The sequence below is a fragment of the Poromitra crassiceps genome (assembly GCF_964638095.1).
Source record: "Poromitra crassiceps genome assembly, chromosome: 14".
NCBI lineage: Eukaryota > Metazoa > Chordata > Actinopteri > Beryciformes > Melamphaidae > Poromitra > Poromitra crassiceps.
This window is the reverse complement of record NC_139633.1, coordinates 40,825,830-40,852,626: the sequence shown is the minus strand read 5'-3', so window position 1 is coordinate 40,852,626 and position 26,797 is coordinate 40,825,830. Positions and strand designations below refer to the sequence as shown.

The 26,797-nt window shown below is 45.0% G+C and overlaps 2 protein-coding genes across 2 annotated transcripts in view; both read right to left on the bottom strand.

Annotated features, from left to right (window-relative positions):
• LOC310789204 (NLR family CARD domain-containing protein 3-like) overlaps nucleotides 1–18,370 on the bottom strand; it is a gene marked incomplete at its 5' end in the record, with an annotated part of 31,725 nt that extends 13,355 nt beyond the window's left edge. Inside the window, 4 exons of the mRNA XM_083650790.1 lie at nucleotides 6,448–6,621; nucleotides 8,230–10,063; nucleotides 11,526–11,615; nucleotides 18,112–18,370. Coding sequence (XP_083506916.1) covers nucleotides 6,448–6,621; nucleotides 8,230–10,063; nucleotides 11,526–11,615; nucleotides 18,112–18,370 — 2,357 coding nt within the window. The remainder of the gene's footprint in view (nucleotides 1–6,447; nucleotides 6,622–8,229; nucleotides 10,064–11,525; nucleotides 11,616–18,111) is intronic.
• Nucleotides 1–26,797, bottom strand: part of LOC310789331 (protein NLRC3-like) — a 345,423-nt gene that overhangs the window by 296,785 nt on the left and 21,841 nt on the right. The gene's annotated exons all lie outside the window — the stretch shown is intronic.

The window sequence follows — 26,797 nt, the reverse complement described above, 5'->3', positions numbered from 1 at the left end:
ATCTGTTGTTTGCCTAACATTATGTAATGATTAGTGGTCATGATTGTGAACGTTCACGTTACTGTGATTACTAGCGACATATCCCACAGTGTGCTGTGAAACGATAACCTCTCTGTGCAGTGAAAATCACTGAGCAGCACCCAACGTGGTAACACTTTATAATAACTATACACTATAAAGTATTAATAAACCATTATTAAATACATAATTCATCATGAATTCATCATTTATAAAGCATTATTCATACATCACTAAGCATTAGTAACACAGTTATAAACATTTTATTCCTGATTAATAACCTAATCTCTAATGTGTTTAATGATTGTATTCTCATACTTTGTAAATGATAGATGCACCATTTATAAATACGTATTATATCAATTACAAACCATTTACTTAGGAGTTGTTAATGGTTCATAAGATCATTTAGAACGTGTAAGTAAATGATTAAACAACGTATGTACATGTATGTGTACATTTGTGCATGATTTGGAGATGGTTAGTGAGTGTTAATAGATGGTTTATAAACACTTATTGATACTCAAACTCATGATTAATTAAGGTAGTTACTAGTCATTAGTTAAGTATTTCATGTGAGCCCATCTAAAGTGAGGACTATCTATGCCTTATAAAGCATGTAATAAATGAGATAGAAGGTTTGGGCCGGCCTTGCAATGGAGGCAGATGTCTGAATGCCCAAACGGCCAGGGGGGTGATTCTGAGAGATGTGTTTCACTCAGGGTTTTGTGTCTCTAAGAGGGTCAGAATTGCATGATGGGGAGAAAATGCAAATTAAGCCTCGCAGAGCCTTTTAAACAGCCAATAGGAGGATTTTCTTGAATAACTCTGGAACCAACGCTTGGATCTTTCTGAAATTGTCATCGCTTATCCAGGAAGTGAGCATGGGCTTTACAATGAAACCGTCCATGAGTCTCTACGACCTCGGGAAGTGGGTGAAATTGACATTTTTGTGTATTTTTATAGGTTTTTAAGTGTCAAAGGTGTAATAATTATTTATCCCTAAACAGTAGATGGGTGGGGTTACTCCCCTAAGGCTTTTCAGATGGGGCGGTTCACTTGGGATCAATTGACCTATCGCTAAGCCACGCCCCGAACGCAGACGAGCCAATCACAGCGCGTGCAGCTCTACAATACACTCGGACATTCTCAGCTTAGAGCTCCATAGAGAAGCACTAGAAAACGCGAGTTTCCTCTGGTTTTATACATTTATAAGTTGAAAAAATGGTCAAACGATATGCATGGGGGTAAATGCAACATTACAAGGTATCCTGGGAGGCCAGGCAATTGATAATATTAAACTATCAATCAATCAATCAATCATTTATTTCACTCTAGACCACAATTGTGGTGTGGAGTACATTACATGAAACATAAACAATATTGTTGTGCATGGTAAACAGTTCACAGCAGGGGTACAAAACATAATGTGTAAACACAAATGTATACATATACATATAGCTTATAACTTAAGAGAAAACAAAACAAAACGGAGACAATTATTTGAAAAGAGGTAATGCAGAAATCAAAAAGGCACCAAGTTTATATAGTAACTTTTGCTTGCATGTTTGGAATAAAAGTATACATTTGGCCATGGATGGGTGGTTAACATAGAATTTAGGCAATAGCTTTTTTCTAGCTTCATCAATAGTTTGGTTTTTACATTCAAAAATTACATGGAATTCGTCTCCTAGGAAGTCTCCAGTACACACATTACAAAACCGTTTGCTCCTCTCTAGACCTTTGTATCTACCTATTATCTTTGGTATTCTGTTGTTGGAGAGTCTAAGGTTACATAACGCTTGACGAGATTTCACATTTTCACAAAATAAGTACTTTTCGAACTTGAAAACCTCCTTAATTTCACAATAAAAGTCACATGAAGACATACTCTGAAGCTCCCAGTGCCAGGTCTGAAGAAACTGGTCTTTTAGCCTCTGCTCGACAAGCGTCTTAAGCCATTTGATATTATCACACTTCTGTTCCAGCCAGATGTAGGAGAGACCGCAATCATGTAGTGTTTGTTGCACAGATGTTATCCATGGTGCAATATATTTGCCCGAAACAGACAGATTAAATAAACAATTGTACATACTCCTACTAAGTTTGGTTTCTTTACCATTTAGGAGGCTCCCCCAGTAGCCAATCATTCTTTTTTTAATGTCAATGTACAGTGGGTATCTTCCCAATTCACCGTAGACCATGTTAGAGCAGGTTGACATTTTGACCTTCAAAGTGTACTTAAGGAATTTCAAGTGTAGCTTTTCCAGAACAGGTACTTTATCAGAACCCCACACTTCACAAGCATACAACATGACCGGTGTGACAAGTCTGTCAAAGAGTTCTAGTCTAATGTCTATTGGCAGGTCAAACTTTCTACATTTGCACATTAGGCCATACATAGCTTTAGACGCCCTTTTATAGAGATCTTCAATGGCTTTTTTAAAAGAACCGTTGTGATTGAACACGACACCTAGATATTTGAAGCTATGGACAGCTTCTAGTTCCTGTCCCTCACAGTGAAAAATATATTTTTTTACGTCAATTTTATAATGGCCAAATATTGTGACCTTTGTTTTATCACTATTAATTTTCAATTTCCATTTCTTACAAAAAAGACACATTTGGTCGATGGCTTTTTGCAGACCTCCTTTTGAACTAGCCATGACTATGGTATCATCCACATACATTAGGACCAATAATTTAATGTAACTATCAATCACTTCATCGTCACACCTAGCTGGCTCACATTGGTTTCGGACCAGGTATTCTTCTAAATCATTTATAAACAGTGCAAATAATACTGGGGAGAGATTTTCTCCTTGTCTCACTCCAGACAGGCTGGCGAAAAAATCTGATTTAACTCCATCAAGGAAGACACAGGACTTAATATGATTATACATGTTCACGATCACATTATGTAACCTCCCCGAAATGCCAACTTTTTGTAGTTTAAACCAGAGTGCATCTCTCCATACTAAGTCAAAAGCTTTACTATAATCTATAAAAGCACAAAACAATCTTTTTTTCTTGAAAATAAACAGGTCTATAAAATGTTTAAGTACAAAAATATGGTCAGTTGTAGAATACCCATTTCGGAAACCAGCCTGATTTTCATTCAATATGGTATTGTCTTCACAAAATTTGTGTAACCTAACATTCAATACGTTAGTAAAAAGTTTGCCTAAACAGCTCAAAAGAGTAATACCCCTATAGTTATTACAGTCCTCTTTCCCACCTTTCCCCTTGTAGATTGGGACAATGAGGCCAACAATCCAGCTTTTAGGGATAATCCCTGTGCACAGTATTTGGTTAAACAACCTCACATAGACAGGTAGAAAGATTCCGGCAGTGCTCTTAATATACTCATTTAACACCCGGTCTGCACCAGCAGCCTTGCTGCTTTTGAGACTAGCGATACCTTCTGCAATTTCTCCTTCTGTGAAATCAGAGTTTAAAGTATCAGTATCTAGGGCAGGTACACTAATAACCACTGATGGCACTGGCTGGTCTATTTGGGATTCACTATCTGCCAGACTTTTAAAGTGCTCATAGAAATCTGACAGCTGGACTGGCTGAACACCTCTATCCTTATTTCCATCTGCCAGTAATTTCCAGTATTGCTTGGGGTTTTTATCCTTCATTTCCCTGAGTTCCTTATTGAAACGCTTGCTATGCGCTAGTAAATGTAGATCCACTCACATCCACAATGCTACTGTTTTGGAGTTAAATCTGCGATTGTGGTGAGTGACAGCGAGATGACGAGTCTTCTCCCTCATTTGGCTTCCATGATCCAAAAGGTATCATAAAATCATCATGGTATTCAGAAAGTCGGCAAAATAAAATGCTGAATTATGCGAGTTTCCAGTCATTACGTTATGCGCATGAGTTGGTGAAGAGATAGAGAGGGGAGGAGGCAGGCCAGCGAGACTAGTGAAGAGGAGGCACATTGATTGATGTGATTATAACATCGCCAGACACCAGTCAAACCCTAAAACATTGGAATGAATCCCGTTCTCCAAATAAATGTGAGGTAGTCTAAAGAGAAAAGATCCAGGAGTAAAACATGATGTTAAAAGCTGTAAGCTATGCCTCTGCTGATCTGCTACACCACCACCCATGCGTGCGTGCCGTTGTCTCGCTATGAAAAACATCTACATTATTTAACGTTTCTTGATTATACAGAGGTACATGAAATAGATTACCAGGCGCAACTCTTCAATTCGGCATATAGGCTATATAATCCACGGAGAGGTTACTCTTGAGCCGTTTTCACACATGCGCTTTATACCGGGAAATGACCAGAAAGCGGTGTAATGCCTTCATGTGTGAAAGTTGTTTTCCGGTATAAGCGCGACCCCGTCATCACGGACATTTCACCACTTTAGAGATTGTCATAAGAGCGGTATGTCTGCTTCATGTGTGGGCGTGCCGATTCCCCCCCTCCCCCTCTGCTCGCTCTCTGGCCAGTCCTACAGTCCTCCGCAGCAGCCCGACACACAGGACAGACACAGCGAAAATGGCAGCGGCTTGTTCTAGTCTGAAGCCGCCCAACGCTTGTTGAGAAAGCAAATGCACGAAGCGAAATGTGGAAGTATTTTGCTTACGTTGCCGACAGCGAAGGCAAGCCCGGACACATCAAACGAAGCCAGTCTGTAAAAAGTGCTTCAACGCGACGCAGGTGAACGGATAAACATCGAACCAGCCAGGCTATTTCTCTCAGACAGGGATCCCAACTTCTTCAAAGATTTCAGTTCAAAGACTGGTTAGCGAATGTGAAGGATACAACATACATGCCCTCTTACGTGATTTAAGGCCGTTTCACACAGATGCGGTGCGAATGCAGAGGCGGAATGTGGTACCAAATTCCGTGCGAATTTTCTGCATTGCAACCTATACACACAGGTCCGGTGCGAATTATTCGCAGTCCCACATTCATTTTCCGCAGTGGAAAAACAGTGTTCAGTGTAACCAGTAGTTAGTGTCCCTCCCGGGCTCCCGTCTAGTAGGACAGCACTGCCTACCCGCAAGCTAGCTACTAGTCGGCTAACGTCAGACAGACAGCAGCGAGACGAGCCATGAAAAGAAACTGGAGGCAGTGAAATTTCCGTCAGCTGAAAAAACAATGAGAAGAGAAAATGGAGGCAGTAGCATCGCCGCGGACATCGCCGCGGACCCCAAATTTGATGCTAAACTGCTAGTTAGCACTTGGATAGAAGTGGCTAATGTTAGCTTCATCCAACAGTGGTTTACAACGTTAGCAAGTAGGAATTTGTTACATAACAGCTGCATTACCATCTTCAGTGGATCCCAGCTGCTGGGCGATCTGAAGATCTATTGTCCTTGATTTCGGTGTTGATCGTCATGGTATTTGTCATCATATCCGCACCGGTGTGAAACGGCCTTTATTGTGTGACAAGCAAACTTATTTCACCATCGGCGTTTTGCCCCCCCCCCCCCCCCAAAGTCAGGACGATTCCCCATCCAAGTGCACACGTCACTCCCCACCCGCTCTGCAGTGCCCCCCCCCCCGACCCCCCTCAAATACAGGTACTTTAGCTGCTATTTTCACACATGTTTGTTTGTTTGTTTATTTATTTAAGAAAAGGGACAATGCACATGAATTAACATGAGCACGTGAGTCCATCATGTAAATGTGCCAGATTTAGCCATACAGGCTAATTTTCATCTGCAGTCCCATCATGTGATCCCTCAGGTGAAATTCCGGGAAATAGCCAGTCTTGATTTACAGGTAATTTCCCTGTCTGTATGTGTGAAAACAGCTTAAGTGTATGTCAATTCTGGATGTGAGTCGTCTGTTATCCGCGCCTGCTGTCTTCCTCCGTTAAAACGTTTGATTAAAGATTCGCTAAAGCCGTTTCCAGGCATGCACGTATAGCATTTCTTTTTATAAATGGTGAATCTATCATTTACAAAGTATGAGAATGCAATCATTAAACACATTACAGATTAGGTTATTAATCGGGAATCAAACCTTTATAACTGTGTTTATGACTTACTTACTATTGCTTAGTAATGTATGAATAATGCTTTTTAAATTTTGAGTTCATGGTGAATTAAGTATTTACTAATGCTTTATTAATGCTTTATAGTGTATAGTAATTATAAGGTGTCACTCCTAACGTTGCTTACTATTTGTTTAAGTATTCAAAATGACGAGATCAAAGCATGGATGATCTTCTCTCAGTCCTCCAGGTTCAGAGCTGTGTATGAATGTTGGTCAAGACAAAACACATTCTGGAAAATCCTAACTTTATTTTCAGTGAAAATGACAAAATGTTCTGGAGTCCTGATGTCAAACTTGCAGAGTCTCCCTTTGCAGATTCAGGAATACTGACCTGAGAGTTTTGAGAGCAGGGACCTTATTTTGGAGAAATCAACGTGTGGAAAGCTGTGAATGGATCTTACCTGAGAGTCTCCAGTCTGCAGTGTGGACTCTGCAGTCCATCAGAGACCAGCTTCATCCCGGAATCGTGAAGCTCGTTGTAACTCAGGTCCAGCTCTCTCAGACTGCAGGACTGGGAGCTGAGAACTGAGGCCAGAGCTTCACAGCTTCTCTCTGACAGCTGACAGCCACTCAGTCTGCATGAGAATTAGTGATGGAGACAAACAACTTTAAAAGGTTTTCCATTTAGTATTCGCGTCACATTTTGATAAAGCGCTTTTTGTTTTTGCCAGTATAGGTGGTGCTATGCCGAATAGCACAAAATTAGTAGGGCTGACCCAAAAAATCAACGCTTCAAAGCTAGAATCATTGCCATGGTAATCAACGCTCAAATCAGCAATCGACGCTTTGTTGTTATTGTTTTTTTCCCCTCCTCTCCTCTCTCTTTCTCTCTCCATAATATCTAACGTGGAGTGTAGCTTTGTGAGACAGTCTCTAGTTTCCTGGCTGGGCGGGTCATTCAGGCCAACACTGTTTTTAACACGGGGAACTCACACCGGCACGCGCCGTGAGAACAAACAAATGCACCCAACAGCCAGCCAGTAGTCACACCTGACGTTGAGCTGTGGTCTGCAGAGCTGTTGTAAACATGAATCTTCGTACACTTCTTTTCTAACACAGTGTGAGTAACGTTACAAGTGTTCAAGTGAATTCAAGTCCTTTAATTTGTTTATAATGTTATGAATTAGCAGCAGTCACAGATACTATGGATCTGTCTATCACATGGATTTGTTATTACTGACTGGTAGTGAAACTGAAGTTGGCTCCGTCTATCACATGGATGTACATACAGCCAGAGTGCACGTCACATTAGGATTATCAACACGTGGAACGTGTTGTTATTATGACGTTAAATTCACAACATTTCGTGGCAAACTGGACTTTTTATTTTTGTGTGACTCCCCATCCCCCCCCCCCCCCCAAAAAAAAGAAAGAAAAACGAAAAAAATACCGGCGTAGAAGCTTTGATTATGATCGATTTTATCTCCGCGAAGCGTCAAACGCTCTAATAGCTTTTGCACACCAAGTCCATATTTTCGTCCGAAATTGACGCACGGAAAAAAAAAGAATACGACCTCATTTGTGTCAATCATCATTGACACACCAAGTCCGACAATTGCGTCCGTCATTTAAGTTTTCGGACGAGGTTCGATTTTCTGCGTTTTTCACATCAGTCAATAGATTTTTGCGAGCTGGGACCCGTCTGTGTTTTCAGATGACGGATTAAAAAACACGCATATGAAAACAATCGGACTGTGTGTGCAAAGACCTTAACTATGGTATTTGGGACAGCCCTACAGATTAGGAAATAGACTGCCAAGTTCCCAGCATCCCACTCCCCAAGTTTGAAGTCGATCTGAATAACAGCTCTTGAGATAAACCACATTTTGTGTTGCCAATAGGTGGCGCTATGCCAAATTGCACAAGATTTCGGCACTGCACTCCATCAGGTCCCCCTAAGCGCCATCCCCAAGTATGGTACATTATTAATACAATTTACAATTTAGTTTAATTCAATTAAAGTACTGTATTCTCATGATGCACCATGGATTTCTTACCACCATGACTAGATGCAGCTCATTGGCTATTGTTGTCATTAAATTATCATTAACGATTAACTTAGTCATCTGTTGTTTGCCTAACATTATGTATAATGTCATGATTGGTGGTTGTGATTGTGAACGTTCACGTCACTATGATCACATTTTAATACAGTTAATATATCCAGTTTTATTGTCACCTACAAAGCTTTACTGGAGGCGTTGACCACTGGCAGCAGCCTCAGAAGAGCCTCCTCTGAAGCAGAGTATTTCTTCAGGTCAAACACATCCAGCTTATCTTCTGACGACAGTAAGACGAAGACCAGAGCTGACCACTGAGCAGGGGAGAGTGTGTCTTTTGAGAGACTGCCTGATCTCAGGTGTTGTTGGATCTCCTCCACTAGAGAATGATCATTCAGCTCATTCAGACAGTGGAACAGATTGATGCTTCTCTCTGCAGACGGTTCCTCCCTGATCTTCTCCTTGATGTACTGGACTATTTTCTGATTGGTCTTGGTTGAGCTACTGGCTTTCTGTGTCAGGATATTCTTTAGGAGCTTCTGATTGGTCTCCAGTGAAAGTCCCAGGAGGAAGCGGAGGAACAAGTCCAGGTGTCCATTTGGACTCTGTAAGGCCTTGTCAATAGCAATCCTGTAGACTTTTGTGGCAGATGTTTTGCTGACAAACATCCTCAGATTTTTGAAAGTCAGTCGTGGCTTAGGCATTACGTTTGTGTTGCTGTTGTTGAGTGACAGGAGCACATGAAGAGCAGCCAGAAACTCTTGAATGCTCAGATGGACAAAGCTGAACATCTTGTAGCTGTCCTTTGGCCCATCCTCCTCTTTGAAGATCTCTGTGAACACACCTGAGTACACTGAGGCTTCATTTAAGTTAATGCCACTCTTTTTTAGGTCATCCTCATAGAAGATCAGGTTGCCTTGTTCCAGCTGCTGAAAAGCTAGTTTTGCAAGTGACTGAATGCAGCCTTTACCATCATACTTCTTTTCGGTCTGATCGATCTGAAACAACAAGAATTTGATGTACATCTCAGTCAGGGTCTTTGGCAGGTCTTCTTTGTCACTGGTTCTCAACAGAGCCTTCAGAACTAGAGCAGTGATCCAGCAGAAGACTGGGATGTGGCACATTGTGTGGAGGATTCGTGAAGTCTTGATGTGGGAGATGATGCTGCTGGCCTCCTCCTCATTTGTGCATCTCTTCCTGAAGTACTCCTCTTTCTGTGGGTCATTGAAGCCTCTCACCTCTGTCACCATGTCAACATAGTCTCCAGGGATCTGACTGGCTGCTGCAGGTCGTGTGGTAATCAAGAGGCGAGCAGCGGGAAGCAGTTTGCCCTTGATGAGGTTTGTCAGCAGTACTTCTACTCTGGTTGACACATCAATAGAGCACTTTTCATTGGCTTTGAAGTCTAGTTGAAGGCGGCTCTCATCCAGACCATCCAACACGAACAGGAGTTTGAAGTTACTCTTGTCATAGCTGGTGTTTGCTGACTTCTGCAGTTCTGTGAAGATGTAATTAAGAGCCTCCTTGTTGATGACTTTGGTTGCCCAGATACATTCGTGAATTAGTTCTGCCAAACTAAAACTCTTTCCCTTCCATGAATTCAGCTGGCGGAAGGTGAAGGGGAATATAAGATGGACATCTTGATTGGTTCTTCCTTCACTCCAGTCCAGGATGAACTTGGCCACAAGGAACGTTTTGCCGATGCCTGCAATCCCAGTTGTCAACACTGTTCTTATGTCTTTTCCAGAAGGGTGTTTGAAGATGTCACTGAGTTTGATGGATTCCTCTGTGCCTGCTATCGTTCTTGATGTCATCTCAATCTGCCATATCTCATGCTGCCTGTGTATGTCACGTCCATATGTGATGTAGAGCCATGTGTAGATATCAACCAGATTCTGATCGTTCTTGTCGTACCATCCTACTTGTACCCACTTAAAGAGGTCCTTCAAGTGAGGTTGGAGTTCTTGTTGGTACCATGTGATGAGTTGTGGAGGCTCTGTTGTTCTCACCAGCAAATCTGTGTAGAACAAAGTAACATCCATGAAATCTAAACTGCAACTAAAAGTATTCGGCTATTTGACAGGTAGCATATTAAACAGATGCTTGTGAGCTTGTTTTTATTATTTTATTTATTTTATTTTTTACTAAAGGTTGGTGCTCTGGGAATAACAAACATGTTCTCACTGTCAACATCAATACAATGTTTTCCTGACTACATGCAGCCTTAGTGGAACAGGCAGGTTGTGATATCAGGCAAATCTCAGAATTAAAGGTGAAATAATTCAAATGGATGCCCATGTCATTAACCTATCCTGTATCCTATTGTTGAGTTATTGGCCTCACAAATGAGGCCACCAGATTCAATGGGAAGTGGAGTCCAACCACTTCCAGCGTAATGTCAGCCCCAAGTAGATGAGTGAGCGGGACTGTTTTTTAAATCCCGCTCCTGCCCGCTCCCGCTGGATTTCTGACCATTACCGCCTGCTCCCACAACGTGTGTGTCATTGACCACATGCAAGCCACATTATTACCGCCTGCTCCCGCCTGCTATAACAAAAGGCGGGGTCCCACTGTACTTACTTGAACTGGGCTCTCTTAAAAATCACATAATGTTTTCCTAACGTAGTGCTGTTTAAAGGCTGCTGCATTCAATTGAATCCCACCGGTCACACTAGTGACCGTAGAAACCTTTTTTGCTTATAAGGCTCTAAAAATGTCACTGAAGGAGTTATCAATAGGTTTCCTGCTAATATTGACATAACAAAGTGTCTCAATCAAATATGTGCAGTGTCACATGTTTCATGCGAATTGTCACATGACCAGAACTGTTTAATACCTGTAAAGTACCTATGTTGTACCTATATATAGACATTACTGTAAAGTACCTATGTTGTATGTATGTATATATATATATATATATATATATATATATATATATATATATATATAGACATTATATTATTGTAACCTTCTTGGTTGAGGTCCGCCATAAGAAACTTCTCCTGTTTCTTCAGGATATCATATAGAAGATATCTTTGGCTCTATCTCCACTAGCATCCAGAAAGTTATAGAGTTCTCTCATCTCCCGAGCAAAACAAGGAAGCCATTGAGAATTGGCAAGAAGAAAAATGTGGATCTAGCTTTCAAGGAAGTAACCAAGTTGGAGTGTTCAACTTCCGTATGTATGATCTTTGTGTGCAGCACACGACCATGACCGAGGATTGGGGGGGGGGTTGTTTCCCCCCATTTTGGGCGTTGTTTCTGAATCATGATGCGCTCCGCAGTGTCTCTATAGTTCATAATACCTCGTTATCATGGGTCAGATAATCTTATGTAGTTTATAAGGCTTTCAGGAGCTGTGACATCTAGTAAAAGAAACATACTGTATGAACTCAATCGTTCATCATTTTAACAGCCACACACAATGGTCAGTAAGAAGACCAACATGGCAGCCAGGGGGAGCCAGAGAATAGCTTTACCTTCAGTCTGACTGCTGTCAGTGGGAGGCTGCGGACGAGGAGCAGACTGTGGCTGACTGTCTGAAGGCTCTCTGACATCACTGACATCCACTGAGAGAGAGACAGAAAGAGAGAGAAACTTTAAAAGGGCTTGAATTTAACACCAGCCAACCAGCCAATAGCTCCTATTCATCCTGAAGGACTGAAGGATGTGAACATTCATTATGTTTAGTTTTCCTCTGAGTCTCTCACATGAATAAAGGTCCTTCACACATCAACCCTATAATCAATTAATGCAACTGTGCATATTGACGTAAAAATTTCACTTCAATTTTTTCAGATCAAGGTAGATTTTTCGTAGTTTTCGCCTGCAACATAAACAAATCTACATAGATAAACAAAGACAAAATAATGTGTAGGCCACAATAGCATGTTGGAGTGATGACTAGATAGGTGGCTACATACTGTAGGTTGGTCTGTGTGTATTGATAACTATAGGATCTAGGACACAAGTCACACCTACAAACTTGACCAGAGGAAAATCAATGTTTCGATTATGAAAGATTATGAAGTGCATCACTCTGCAGTTATAAAACAATATATTAGCTCCATTATTTCACTCCTGACACACACTTTGAACCAAACCGGTGTAATGCCGAATTCTGCATCCCTGGTAAGAATTGCATCCCCACCATATTTTGTGCTGAAACAGGGGGATGCAAATCTCAGCCGGTACAAACCGCCGTGAGCCAAGACAGACTCCCACGCCTGGAGGTCACCTCTACCTAGATTTTAAGCACCAAAGTCGGCCTCCATGAGCCAGGAGAGACCCAGGCCTGGAGGTCACCTCTACCTAGATTTTAAGCACCAAAGTCGGCCTCTATGAGCCAGGAGAGACCCAGGCCTGGAGGTCACCTCTGCATGGATTTTGAGCGCCAAAGTCGGCCTCAAGGACCCAGGGTAGACCCTCACCCTCCAGCTCTATTCTACCCTGATTTAGTAAGTCAAAACAGCACAAAATATTGTGAAATAACTTCATAAACTATCAATGTCAGATTGTTTCTCATCATTGATGAGCACCCACACAGAAGATTTAGGTTAGGGGACTCCCTCCTCACACATCTATCTGCTGTTAGGAGACTCCCTCCTCACACATCTATCTGCTGTTAGGGGACTCCCTCCTCACACATCTATCTGTTAGGGGACTCCCTCCTCACACATCTATCTGTTAGGGGACTCCCTCCTCACACATCTATCTGTTAGGGGACTCCCTCCTCACACATCTATCTGCTGTTAGGGGACTCCCTCCTCACACAACTATCTGCTGTTAGGGGACTCCCTCCTCACACATCTATCTGCTGTTAGGGGACTCCCTCCTCACACATCTATCTGCGGTTAGGGGACTCCCTCCTCACACATCTATCTGTTAGGGGACTCCCTCCTCACACATCTCAGCCGATCCAGTAGCTCAGATACAAAATAAAATAGCTGGTGAATAAACTTAGTCCTGAACTGCTGAGCGGGCTATCACAAGCCAGCAGTATCAGTATAAACTTAGACTTGACCTAATTTAATAATATGGCATCAGCCGATCCAGTAGCTCAGATATAAAATCAAATAGTTGGTGAATAAACTTAGTCCTGAACTGCTGAGCGGGCTATCTCAAGCCAGCAGTATCAGTATAAACTTAGACTTGACCTAATTTAATAATATGGCATCAGCCGATCCAGTAGCTCAGATATAAAATCAAATAGCTGGTGAATAAACTTAGTCCTGAACTGCTGAGCGGGCTATCACAAGCCAGCAGTATCAGTATAAACTTAGACTTGACCTAATTTAATAATATGGCATCAGCCGATCCAGTAGCTCGGATATAAAATCAAATAGCTGGTGAATAAACTTAGTCCTGAACTGCTGAGCGGGCTATCTCAAGCCAGCAGTATCAGTATAAACTTAGACTTGACCTAATTTAATAATATGGCATCAGCCGACCCAGTAGCTCAGATATAAAATCAAATAGCTGGTGAATAAACTTAGTCCTGAACTGCTGAGCGGGCTATCTCAAGCCAGCAGTATCAGTATAAACTTAGACTTGACCTGATTTAATAATATGGCATCAGCCGATCCAGTAGCTCAGATAGAAAATCTAATAGCTGGTGAATAAACTTAGTCCTGAACTGCTGAGCGGGCTATCACAAGCCAGCAGTATCAGTCTAAACTTAGACCTAGACTACCTAGACCTGAATTAGCAGTATAGTATTAGTCATCCTAAATAATCCTAATAAATTTTGATTTGACCTAATTTTATTGTTGTCTATAGAGTTAGTTCCACCTCTGCGCAGATTCCCCCGCTCTCTTCTCTCTCTCCCCCTCAGGTGTCCTTCATTGGCCTGACGTACACCCCGCCGCTGCAGCCCTAGGTCCGGCCGTCATCGCCCTAGCCACCTGTCGTCACTCTAGGCCATCTACCTACTCCTTCTACTGTCTGACACCCCGGGCTCATCACCATCACCGACCCCTATCCTCATCATCCTGGTCACCTGCCTGCCTAAGGGAAGGGGGGGGCGCCCCCCCCCCCACCACTTAGGATAATTTAAAAACTACATTTTTATATCCCTTCTGTTGGACTCTTTTTACATTTTCAATTTTCTGTTCTCTTGTAAATTTTATTTCCATAATAAACCATTCACAGAGTTTCATTATCGGAAACTCTGTGCCTGATTTAGCCCGGCATCTCTCGGCCTGTCTCGGAGGGGAGTCCCCGGATGGGGGTCCGTTGCTGTGGCCTGGGTGGGCCCGTCCCCCGCGTGGCCTGCTCTCACGCTCTCAGTCACTATGCTGGTGGCTGGGGGCTGGGGGGGCGGGTCGCGTGGGGGCTGGGCCCGCCCGGGCCGCAGCAATGGGCCCCTATAGCACAACGACCTCACAAGGTTCCTCCTCAGCCAAGTCACTGGGGCAATCCATGTGGCGATCCATGTGTGGATTGCCACCATATGGTGGAAAGGTTTTCTTGCGTTCACTGGGGGTGAGGGGGCGCCGCTGTGTCCCGGCCTGGCCTTCCCTCCCACGCCTTATGTGGGCGGGGGCCGGGGCGGGGGGCATCGGTGCTCTTCATCACTGGTCGAGGGCTGCCGGTTGGTTTAGAACAGCTTAGGTAGGCGATAGATTAGCTACAGCCTAAGGCTGACCTGTTATAGTGTTCAGGCAAAGATCAGACTAGAGCAGAGTAGGATAGGCCAGATTAGGCTGTAGATTAGCTAGATACTATGTCCCAGTTAGCTCTGGTTAATGCTTAGAGTAGTCAGTTGTCTGATCTTCTCCCCCCCCCTCTCTCTTTCCCCCTTCCCCCGCTTCTTCCCTTCTTCCCCCTTCCTGTTCTCCTCTCTTTCCATGCTCTTTCCTCCCCCACATCCCACCGCCCCCCCCTCCCTTCTCCTGCTCTCTCCTCCTTCTCCCCCCCTCTGCTCCTTCTCCTCTTCTCCCCTATCCTGAATCCCTGCTCTCCCCTCTCTCACATTCTCCCTGCTCTCCTTCCCCTGCACCCTCCCACCTCTCCTTCTCTGCCTCTCTCCTCCTCTCTGTCCTCTCCCCTCTCTCACATTCCCCCTGCTCTCCTTCCCCTGCACCCTCCCACCTCTCCTTCTCTGTTCTCTCCTCCTCCACATTTCCCATTTTCTCCCCACCCTCGCCCTAATCCGGGCCCGTATCCTACTCCCTCCCTCCACCCTAGACCCTACCTCTACCCTGGCTCTCCCTCCCCTGCACCCTCCCACCTCTCCTTCTCTGTTCCCTCCTCCTCCACATTTCCCATTTTCTCCCCACCTCCTCCCTCTCACATTCCCCCTGCTCTCCCTCCCCTGCACCCTCCCACCTCTCCTTCTCTGTTCTCTCCTCCTCTCTGTCCTCTCCCCTCTCTTACATTCCCCCTGCTCTCCTTCCCCTGCACCCTCCCACCTCTCCTTCTCTGTTCTCTCCTCCTCTCTGTCCTCTCCCCTCTCTCAAATTCCCCCTGCTCTCCTTCCCCTGCACCCTCCCACCTCTCCTTCTCTGTTCTCTCCTCCTCCACATTTCCCATTTTCTCCCCACCCTCGCCCTAATCCGGGCCCGTATCCTACCCCCTCCCCTCCCCCAACCCTAGACCCTACCTCTACCCTGGCTCTCCCTCCCTTGCACCCTCCCATCTCTCCTTCTCTGTTCCCTCCTCCTCCACATTTCCCATTTCCTCCCCACCTCCTCCCTCTCACATTCCCCCTGCTCTGCCTCCCCTGTACCCTTCCACCTCTCCTTCTCTGCCTCTCTCCTCCTCTCTGTCCTCTCCCCTCTCTCACACTCCCCCTGCTCTCCTTCCCCTGCACCCTCCCACCTCTCCTTCTCTGTTCTCTCCTCCTCCACATTTCCCATTTTCTCCCCACCCTCGCCCTAATCCGGGCCCGTATCCTACTCCCTCCCTCCACCCTAGACCTACCCTACCTCTACCCTGGCTCTCCCTCCCCTGCACCCTCCCACCCCTCCTTCTCTGTTCCCTCCTCCTCCACATTTCCCATTTTCTCCCCACCTCCTCCCTCTCACATTCCCCCTGCTCTCCCTCCCCTGCACCCTCCCACCTCTCCTTCTCTGTTCTCTCCTCCTCTCTGTCCTCTCCCCTCTCTTACATTCCCCCTGCTCTCCTTCCCCTGCACCCTCCCACCTCTCCTTCTCTGTTCTCTCCTCCTCTCTGTCCTCTCCCCTCTCTCACATTCCCCCTGCTCTCCTTCCCCTGCACCCTCCCACCTCTCCTTCTCTGTTCTCTCCTCCTCCACATTTCCCATTTTCTCCCCACCCTCGCCCTAATCCGGGCCCGTATCCTACCCCCTCCCCTCCCCCAACCCTAGACCCTACCTCTACCCTGGCTCTCCCTCCCCTGCACCCTCCCATCTCTCCTTCTCTGTTCCCTCCCCCTCCACATTTCCCATTTCCTCCCCACCTCCTCCCTCTCACATTCCCCCTGCTCTGCCTCCCCTGTACCCTTCCACCTCTCCTTCTCTGTTCTCTCCTCCTCTCTGTCCTCTCCCCTCTCTCACATTCCCCCTGCTCTCCTTCCCCTGCACCCTCCCACCTCTCCTTCTCTGTTCTCTCCTCCTCTCTGTCCTCTCCTCCCACTCACATTCCCCCTGCTCTCCCTCCCCTGCACCCTCCCACCTCTCCTTCTCTGTTCTCTCCTCCTCCACATTTCCCATTTCTCCCCACCCTCGCCCTAATCCGGGCCTGTATCATACTCCCTCCCCTCCCCCAACCCTAGAACCTACCTCTACCCTGGCTCTCCCTCCCCTGCACCCTCATCTCTCCTCCCCTGTTCTCTCCTCCTCCACATTTCCTATTTTCTCCCCACCTCCCCCCTCTCCTCCCTCACATCCCCCCGCTCTCCCTCCCTCCTCCACTCTCCTGCTTTCTCCTCTTCCCAGTGTTCTTCCTCTTCCCCCCTTCCCCCACTACTCTAAAGCATAGTACACATTTTACTCCAAAGCATGGCACCCACTCTATCCCCTCCAATATTCCGCCACTATTTAAAGCATGGCATAGCATGGCAATATTCCGCCACTATTTAAAGCATGGCACCCATGCTCTTAGTTTTTCGCCACTATTCAAAGCATGGCACCCACTCTTCCCTAAAGCAAGGCACCCATAAGCTCTATATGTGAACATGTGCTTATTTGGCAAAATGACTCACTACTAAAGGCTTGCAGCCAATTAAATTAGGCATAGTTTGGTTGCTTAGAAATTGACATATGTCCGTTTGCAAGATGTGCGTCTATATTTCTCATTCTCTCCCCACCTCCTCCCTCCCCCTGCTCTCTTCTCCCCCACACCCCTCCCCCTTCCCCTCTCCTGCTCTCTCCTCTTGCTCCTTCCCCACCTCCTATACCCTCCAACATCTCCCATTCCCTCCCCACCCCATCACTCTCTCACATTCCCCCTGCTCTTCCCCCTTCTCCTGCTCTCTCCTCTGCTCTCTCTTCATTTCTATATTTTCTATATTATCAATTGTTCAAATGTTATCTTTATTCTGTATATTCTTGTTACTGTTGTGTTAGCTAGAATCAGCTAGACATACTTTCTGTGAAGCCCTCTGAGACATGCTTGTGAATTAGGGCTATATAAATAAACTTGACTTGACTTGACTTGACATCTATCTGCTGTTAGGGGACTCCCTCCTCACACATCTGTTAGGGGACTCCCTCCTCACACATCTATCTGTTAGGGGACTCCCTCCTCACACATCTATCTGCTGTTAGGGGACTCCCTCCTCACTCATCTGTTAGGGGACTCCCTCCTCACACATCTATCTGTTAGGGGCCTCCCTCCTCACACATCTATCTGTTAGGGGACTCCCTCCTCACACATCTATCTGTTAGGGGACTCCCTCCACACACATCTATCTGCTGTTAGGGGACTCCCTCCTCACACATCTGTTAGGGGACTCCCTCCTCACACCTATCTACAAGCGAGATAGCCTAACAGTTCATGCTATTGTTCCTATAAAGTGCTGTATTATACTTAATTTTAATTTATACTTAGATGAAACATTCTGTTTGTCACCCGTTTGCACTTTTCTCTTCCTATGACTTACCTTCTGGCAAACTCTGCACTAGCTCTTTCTTCTTCATCTTCCTCAAAACTCTCTTGGACACCTCCAGAGAGTTTTCATGGTAGGTCTGGACCATCTCATCCACTGTGTCCAGCCTGTCTGCATTACACAGTCGGCTCTTTGGGATGACTGGGAAGCCGTCCAGGAAGTCCGCCTGCTGCAGAAGCCACTTGAACTTCTTGAACTCTTCATCGTCCAAATCCTCCAATTCTTTTAGCAGCGGCAGCTTGTTTGATGCCATCCTTGTTGCTCCCTGCAAATCAGAGGTTATCTTCAACTCAATTATGTAATTTCTTCACTGTGATGATTAAAAATGCATCTCAGCTCATGGGGTGTCCTGGTGGCTTTTTGGCTCATGACCACTCAAAACTGAAGACAGGTCATGTGACCTTCATCACAGGACATGATTAAACGTGACAAATTTGCATAAGATACTAGTTTATTTCCCTACATGTATTCCAAAAATCATCTTATGACCCCCCCCCCCCACACACACACACACACAAATATTTTATTTTTTATTATTTTTTATTTTATTTAAAGGTCCCATATTGTGTAGTTTTCTGCTGTTTTAAACATTTGTCAGGGGTCTTTAAAATAAGGTCATGCATACTGTTTGGGATTTGGAGACAAGTTTTTTTTTTATTGCATTTCTAGCCATTCTAGCTCTGTGCTCATTAAATATGCAGGTTTGGCCACAGAGGCGCCGCTGATTGGCCGATGAGGTGCCCCGCTCTGATTGGCCGTCTGATCTGTCAATCTGGGTAGAGCACTACAGTGCAGTGAAATTTCACCAAATGGCAGCAGTGAGACCGTACGACTTTGAACCTGAAGCTGACTGATTCAGAGTCAGCTGTAAAATTCGACGGGCTTTCGAATGGCGTCAGTCCCGTGTCTGTAGCTGCTTGCGTTCCCGAGATACGGCCAAAAAACGGCCAAAATTTATTTTTGCTCCAAATTACACCAAACTTAAACCGAAGCATCTATGCCATGAGAGGGATTCAGGCACAAAGTTTCATGCAGTTTCATCCATTTTCCTAGGAGTTATGATCATCTGATGTTTTTTTAAACACTTATGCGCTGCTATGTGCCCCTCTCGTTGACTCCCGAACTTCGACGCTGCATCTAGACGTAAAATTCGACGATCTAGCTAAAGGTGTCAGTCCCGTGTCTGTAGCTGTTTCCGTTCCCGAGATACGGCCAAAAAACGGCCAAAAACACTATAAAACACTATTTTTTTGATGGGCTCCAAATGACACCAAAAATAAACCGAAGCATCTATGCCATGAGCGGGATTCAGGCACAAAGTTTCATGCAGTTTCATCCATTTTCCTAGGAGTTATGATCATCTGATGTTGCCGACAACAGATAATACTAACCCAACAACAAATGCTCATAACTCCTAGGAAAATGGATGAAACTGCATGAAACTAGGTGCGTGAATTCATCTCATGATGATGATGCTTCGGTTTAAGTTTGGTGTAATTTGGAGCCTAAGTTTTTTTAGTTTTTTTTTTAGTTTTTTTGTGTGTTTTTTTTTCTCTCCTAAGTACTTTTCCTAAGTAAATGTTGCCAAAAAACTACTTTCAAGCATAGTGCCAATCGACTCCAAATGGCCTGAAACACATCTGAATACGCCTACATGTACTGTAGGCTGGCAGTCACGTTCACAACAAGCTAGGTTGAGGTCACAATCATGGGAGAGAGAGGGCGGGCTCTGGGCGGGCCCTGTGAATTTTTGATTGATTGGCGACATGTGACGTAGAAAATCCTAACTCTAATTCGCCTCTCCTGTGGCTCCATCTTGTGGCAGGGGAGGGAGAGGAATGACTGTAGGAAGTGATTTCATACTTTTACAGACTTGTACAGACACCCCCAAGTTTATACAAACCACAAAACCCAATCAAAAGCGATTTTCACAGTATGGGACCTTTAACCTTTATTTATACAAGGAAGGCTGTTGAAAGCAAACTCTACCCTGTTACAGTGCATTTAGACATTTCAACTACAAAAAATACAAAATACAAAATTATAGTACAAATAGATAACGAGATAAAAAAAATGAAGAAAAACAAGAGCAATCCTTATGTACTCTGAATGACTTTGTAGAGACCCATCGCTCCAGTTTTAGAGAGTCTGTGAGCCTGTTCCATTTATCAGGAGAGTAAAAGGAAAAAGCAGTCTTTCCTGATTCGCTTTTCACACGTGGAATAAACAATCTGATGTGTGACTGCGAGCGTGTCTGATAACTTGAACCATATTAACCCTTTCCCCGCCACTGACGTGATATCACTTCAATCTGTGTTTTCACCATCATGTGATAGAGTTGCCCAGAAACAACGGTTATTGTCCACCAAAACCAGCAAGCAGAGAAAAGCAACAATCTTCGTTCAGGAAAAAGCTCCATAAAAAAACAGCTCCAGCCTGATTTTCTTTCCCCAGATGCTGGTAAAACGCACACAATCACTTCTCCTGTCAGTAGGTTAGTAATATGGTTTGTGAGCCCTCACACCGTGTACATTTCAGCCATCAGATATGCTCCCAGACCTCCACACATCGAGCACCAGAAGCACCTGCCCCCCGTGCAAGATGAGAGCATGATCTGCACATCCCCTCTGTGAGTGTGCATCGGGTGAATCTCTCCCTTCCCCCGCTCGTACAAAAATGTATTTTTCTCTGCTTTCTGTGGACAGTTTTGGGTGAAAACGACCGACATTCATCGTGTCGATAACTAAAGAACGCATGAAGGTAGAATCATGAAATAATTTCTATGAGAGTAGAGGAGGATCCTGCCAAGGTCCCTGCTTAGCGTCACGGTGTGACAAAATGCAATTCTTATGAAAACTGTGACACCGTGACACTTCACCATGGAAGACAATGAGAGACAATGTAAGAGCATTAAATTAGCCCGCATCTACATAGCATGGCACAAGTGAATCGCATTGGCCTCTGGACGGGGCGCCTGGTCGGGGTGGAGGGAACTGGAATAGCCTGATCCTCCCACATGCTACATCCTGCTAGTGAAGCTCTTCAGGTGAAAATAAGTGGCTGGCAACTGTGCATGTGTCAGAGGGAGCATGTTGCTAGTCTACGGCATGGTACTAGTCTACGGCTCTCCCCAGATTGGCAGAGAGTGGAGCAGCGACTGGGGCAGCCAATAGGGCAGCATGGGGATAAATTGGCCAAGTACAATTGGGGAGAAAATAGGGAATGTTATATCCTGAGATCTTTAATCTCGCCTGTATAACATAATATGTCACTCGGACACCAACGTGAGTTAACGTGGTTTATTAGACAGCAGCCAACATTCCAATCATGCCAGTCATAGCAGACTACCAGAATTCATCAGGCTGAAAACCAACATTTGAAACGCGTTGCGTTTTTTGTTGCCCGTATCAATTACATGTGAAGATGTACACTGTATGTTAACTCTGTGAAGTATGCAGGTACAATTACTTCTTATTAAATTTATTCATCTTTAAACTCTAAGGAGCTAATTTTTTCACTTTGATATTCTAGTTGCCTGCTGAGTTGCTTTGGTCCACACCTTTTTGTGCGTTCCTATTATTTAAACATCAAAATAACTCAGGGTTGAGGGTGGACTACCTCAGACCCCAGTGACTCTACCCAGGGGGTTTATTCTGCCCCAGTTGGTTAGGGTAGGTCTCTAGCCTAACTTATAAGTCCATGCGTTCAGGAGGCCGCCGCTGTCTTGCAGGGTATCGGCGGTCGACTGGAACCTCAGTCTCTCGTTTTCGGTGGTGAGCTCGAAACATGTGTTGATGTAGGAAGATGAGTTACAGTCGATTTCTTTTTCGGTGTTGATGGATGAGTTACAGTCTCTTTGACCTGAGGATCAGGAGCTGGAACTTTATCAGGCGTAGATGAGCTTTGGACTTGTGACGGTTGATAAACAGATGAATCGACAGGCAGTGCTTCAGTACAGTCCTCAGAAGGCGGTTCTGTGGGTGTTGGTGTTTTCAACAGCTGGTCAACGTGCCTTCTCCAGATGATGTCGGTAACGGTCTGTACTGTATACGATACCGGTCCAGTCTGTGCTATGACAGTGGCGGAAATCCACTTAGGTCCGCGGCAGTAGCTCCTCGCCAACACAGATTCACCGGGAGTGAAGACTCTGTGTTTAGCATAACGTTCTCTCTGTTTTATCTGCTTCTTTTGCTGCTGCAAAACAGTGTCCTTCACTGATGTCGGCTTCAGGAGGTCAAAGTTGGATCGAAGCTCTTTGTTTAACAACAGGCTGGCAGGTGATGTCTTGGTGGTTGCATGTGGCGTGTTGCGATAGGTCAGCAGGAACCTGTGCAACCGTTGATGGAGTGTTCCTTGACCTTGGGATGCCTTCAGAGCATGTTTCAAGGTTTGCACAAACCTTTCAGCGAGACCATTCATTGCTGGATGATATGGTGCTGATCTTATGTGCTGCACGCCATTTGCTTGCAAGAATGTAGCCATTTCCTGTGATACAAATTGTGCCCCATTATCTGAGACTAGTTGAGCGGGAGATCCAAAGCGGCTGAATATCTCTCCCAGCTTCTCAACTGTCTTCTCAGTCATGGTGGATCTCATGATAGCCACTTCAGGCCATTTGCTGTGTGCATCAACAGCGACAAAAAACATTCTGTCCTCAAATGGCCCTGCAAAATCAATATGCACATGATGCTATGGTTCTTCTGGAAAGCTCAGGGGTGCAGAGGAGCGATCTGAGGAGTGTTTCTGATTTTCTGACATGAGGAACAGGTTTTAGCTATATCTTCAATTTGTCCATCAATGCCTGGCCACCAAAAATAGCTTCTTGCTATTTCTTTCATCCGTACTATACCACTGTGTCCAGAGTGGAGTTGCTGCAACACTAGTTTGCGTAGTGACGGTGGAATGACCACTCTCCTCCCCCACAGCAAACATCCCGACTGCACTGACAACTCCGCCCTCCTCGAGAGGTACGGCTTCAAGTTGCTGTCATCACTGCCAGAGTGCCCCTTTACAACAATGTCCAACACATTTGACAAGACGGGGTCACTGCGTGTAGCTTTCTTCACTTGTGAAGCTGAAACAGGCGCATCATCCACCTGGCTGAAGTAGAAGACGTCCTCTGTGTGCAACTCCGGTTTAGTGATGGGGAGTGGTAACCTCGACAAGCCATCGGCGTTGCAATGTGAGTCCGCCTTACGATACTTAATGTCATACGAATGTGCAGACAGCAGTGCCCATGGTTGCAAATGGCTTGCGGCAAGAGATGGTATTCCTGTGTGTGGTCCAAGGATGGTTGTGAGGGGTCGGTGATCAGTAAAGAGTGTGAACTTCCGTCCATACAAGTATTGATGGAATTTACGAACACTGAAGACTATGCTCAACACCTCCCGTTCCAGCTGAGCATAGTTGGTCTCTGCTTTGTTTAGAGTCCTTGATGCAAAAGCAATGGGTGTCTCGTCCCCATTCGGCATCACATGTGAGATAACTGCACCCACCCCGTATGGAGGCGCATCGCAGGCCAGCTGTATCGGTAGCGATGGATCAAAGTGAGTCAGGACCTCTGACTTCACCAACATGTCCTTTGCCTTCTGAAAAGACTCCTGACATGCATCACTCCAAGTCCATGTTGTGTCCTCGCAGAGCAGCTCATGTAGCGGCCTTAACATTGATGCCAGGTTTGGAAGGAAACGCCCGTAGTAGTTAAACAATCCTAGGGAAGAACGTAACTGGCTGACGTTATGCGGCGGTGGTGCGTCCACGACGGCTGTGGTCTTGGAGGGGGCTGTGTGCAAGCCCTCAGCATCTATAACATGTCCCAAGTATTCCACAGATGCCCGGAAAAAGTCACATTTTTCCTTACGAACTCTGAGTCCATATTATTTTAGTCTCTGAAGAGTGGCGTCCAGGTTTTTAAGGTGTTCCTCGTCAGTGGCTCCAGTGCAAAGGATATCATCCAGATAACACTGAACTCCAGGAAGTCCACTGAGGATTTGATCCATAGCACATTGGAAAATGGCCAGTTCTGAGGTGATTCCAAAAGGTAGTCGACGGTATCGGAAGAGACCTTTGTGCGTGGTGATGGTGAGCAGTTCTTGTGAATGAATGAATGAATGAATGAATGAATGAATGAAAGTTTTATTTACGTGTCAGGACAAATTACATGACCCATCCCACATGGGATTATCAGACACATCAACATAAAGTTATTACCATATCGATTCCAGTGCATAAACAATACAAAACCATACAAACACACACACAGCTTGTGAGTCTTCATGCACATGCATTTGCAGGTATGCTTGACACAAGTCTATCTTGCTGAACTTTTGTCCCCCACTAAGTCCAGCAAACAAATCATCGATATGAGGGAGCGGGTACTGCTCTGGAGCTAACACAGGGTTAAGTGTTACCTTGAAATCTCCACAGGTCCGGATTCCTCCGTCCTTCTTTGGCACCGGAACTATTGGCGTAGCCCATTCGCTGATAGCAACTGGCTCTAGAACTCCATTCTTAACCAGAGCATCCAAGTCAGCTTCCACTTTGGGTCGGATAGCATATGGCACCTTTCTGGCTTTCATAAACACCGGTTTACTGTCATCCTTAACCTTTAGTTTCACGGTTATGTCTTTCATGCTTCCTAGATCGTCTTGAAATACCTCTTTATGCTTATCCAAAACATCCTGTAGGCCTGGATTCTTCGATATCATGTGTACTGCTTGCCAGTCCCACCTTATTTTCTCCAGCCATACACGTCCCATGATAGCAGGATAACTCCCTTTTGCGATGTATACAGGAAGTTTCTCGGTCTGGCCATTACACTGAACAGTGGCATCAGTCATTCCTTTCATAGGCACTGACTGTCCTGTGTAGGTCCGAAACACTGTGTCAGACGGTCGCAGTGGGAGGTGCTTCATGAATTTACTGTAAACTCTGTTTGAGATGATTGAAGCCCTTGACCCAGTGTCGATCTGCATTTTCACTGAATGTCCCTCCAGCATAGGTGTAGCCCAGTAGCCATCTGAGCCTTCATCCATCTTCAGTACTCTCAGTGTATTTATAGATATCTCCTCCTCTGAAGAATCACTTATTGTTGCACTTCCTTGTTCCACAGTGTGAACATGACTTTTCTTTTTGTATTTTGCACTGTCTTTCTTATTTCCAAACTTTGATGGTTTTTCTGTGCTTTTTTTATTTTTACATGGCCCCTTTTACCACAAATGCGGCAGGCCATGTCTTTACACCAGCATGCAGATGCAAGATGTCCTGTTTTTCCACAACGGAAACATGGGTCTTGACCACTTTGCCTGTCACTGGCAACCGTATGCACTCTGCTCGTTGCATGTAACTGATGAGCTTCCTTTGATGCCATTTCCATGGTCACACTGATATTGACAGCTTTCTCCAGTGTCAAATTACTCTCAGTCAGTAGTTTCTTCTGGGCTGCTTCATTCCATAATCCACATACAAGCCTATCTCTCAAAGTCTCATTTAGTGTATCCCTGAATTTGCAATGTTCAGCTAACTTCCGTAATGCTGCAACAAACACGGTGACAGACTCGCCCTCTTCCTGGCTGCGTCTGTGAAATCTAAACCTTTCTGCAATTACCAAAGGTTTTGGTGAAAAATGACGTGTCAGGGTATCCACTATTTCTCTGTAGGTCTTGGTACCTGGCTTTGTTGGCTGTAGCAGGTTGCGTATCAGAGTAAATGTCCTTGGGCCCATTACACTCAGAAATGTAGGGACTATCCTGTCTTCATCAATGTAATTAGCTGCAATGAAGTAGTCGAAGCGCTCTGTGTAACAGTTCCATTGCTCCACACTCTCATCAAAGGGTCCAATATTGCCAATAACTCCAGCCATCTTCTCAGCTCCTGGTTATTTTCCCTTGCAATATTCCTTTGTGAAGTATTTGTGTAGACACTTATTCAACAGTCTGTCACATCAGCCTTTACTGTGGAGTTAATCTTCTCTCCTTATTGTTGACTGGATTTTCTCCCCTTGTAGCTGTAAAATGGTAAATGGCCTTTTATCCAAAGCGCTTTACAATCAGTAAGTATATTCACCCACTCATACACCGATGGCGGCAGGCTACTACGCAGGGTGCTTACACACCATCGGGAGCAATTTGGGGTTCAGTATCTTGCCCAAGGACACTTTGACATGCAGACTGGAGGAGGTGGGAATTGAACCACCGACCTCTTTCATCCAAAGCGATTAGTGGACAACCCGCTCTACCTCCTGAGCTACAGCCGCCCCAGCACAGCTGTTTCACACAGTTGCGTTTTTTTTTCTTTACACACGTGTAGCGTCGCACTGGCCGTTCACCATCAGCGTGCAAGCTAAAGCTACAAGCTAATACTGTTCGCACTGATATCAGCTAATAAAACAACAACAGAGAAAACAAACTCGCCGACGCAATTAACCCAACTTCTTCCGCATAGGTTCAGATGTCCTCGTTGACACTTTTGTTATATCCTGAGATCTTTAATCTCGCCTGTATAACATAATATGTCACTCGGACACCAACGTGAGTTAACATGGTTTATTAGACAGCAGCCAACATTCCAATCATGCCAGTCATAGCAGACTACCCAGAATACACTGCGTTCAGCTACGGTAACAGTAAAGGGATAATACATCACAGGGAAAAAAGAAAAGAAAAGAAAAAGCTAAAAGCTC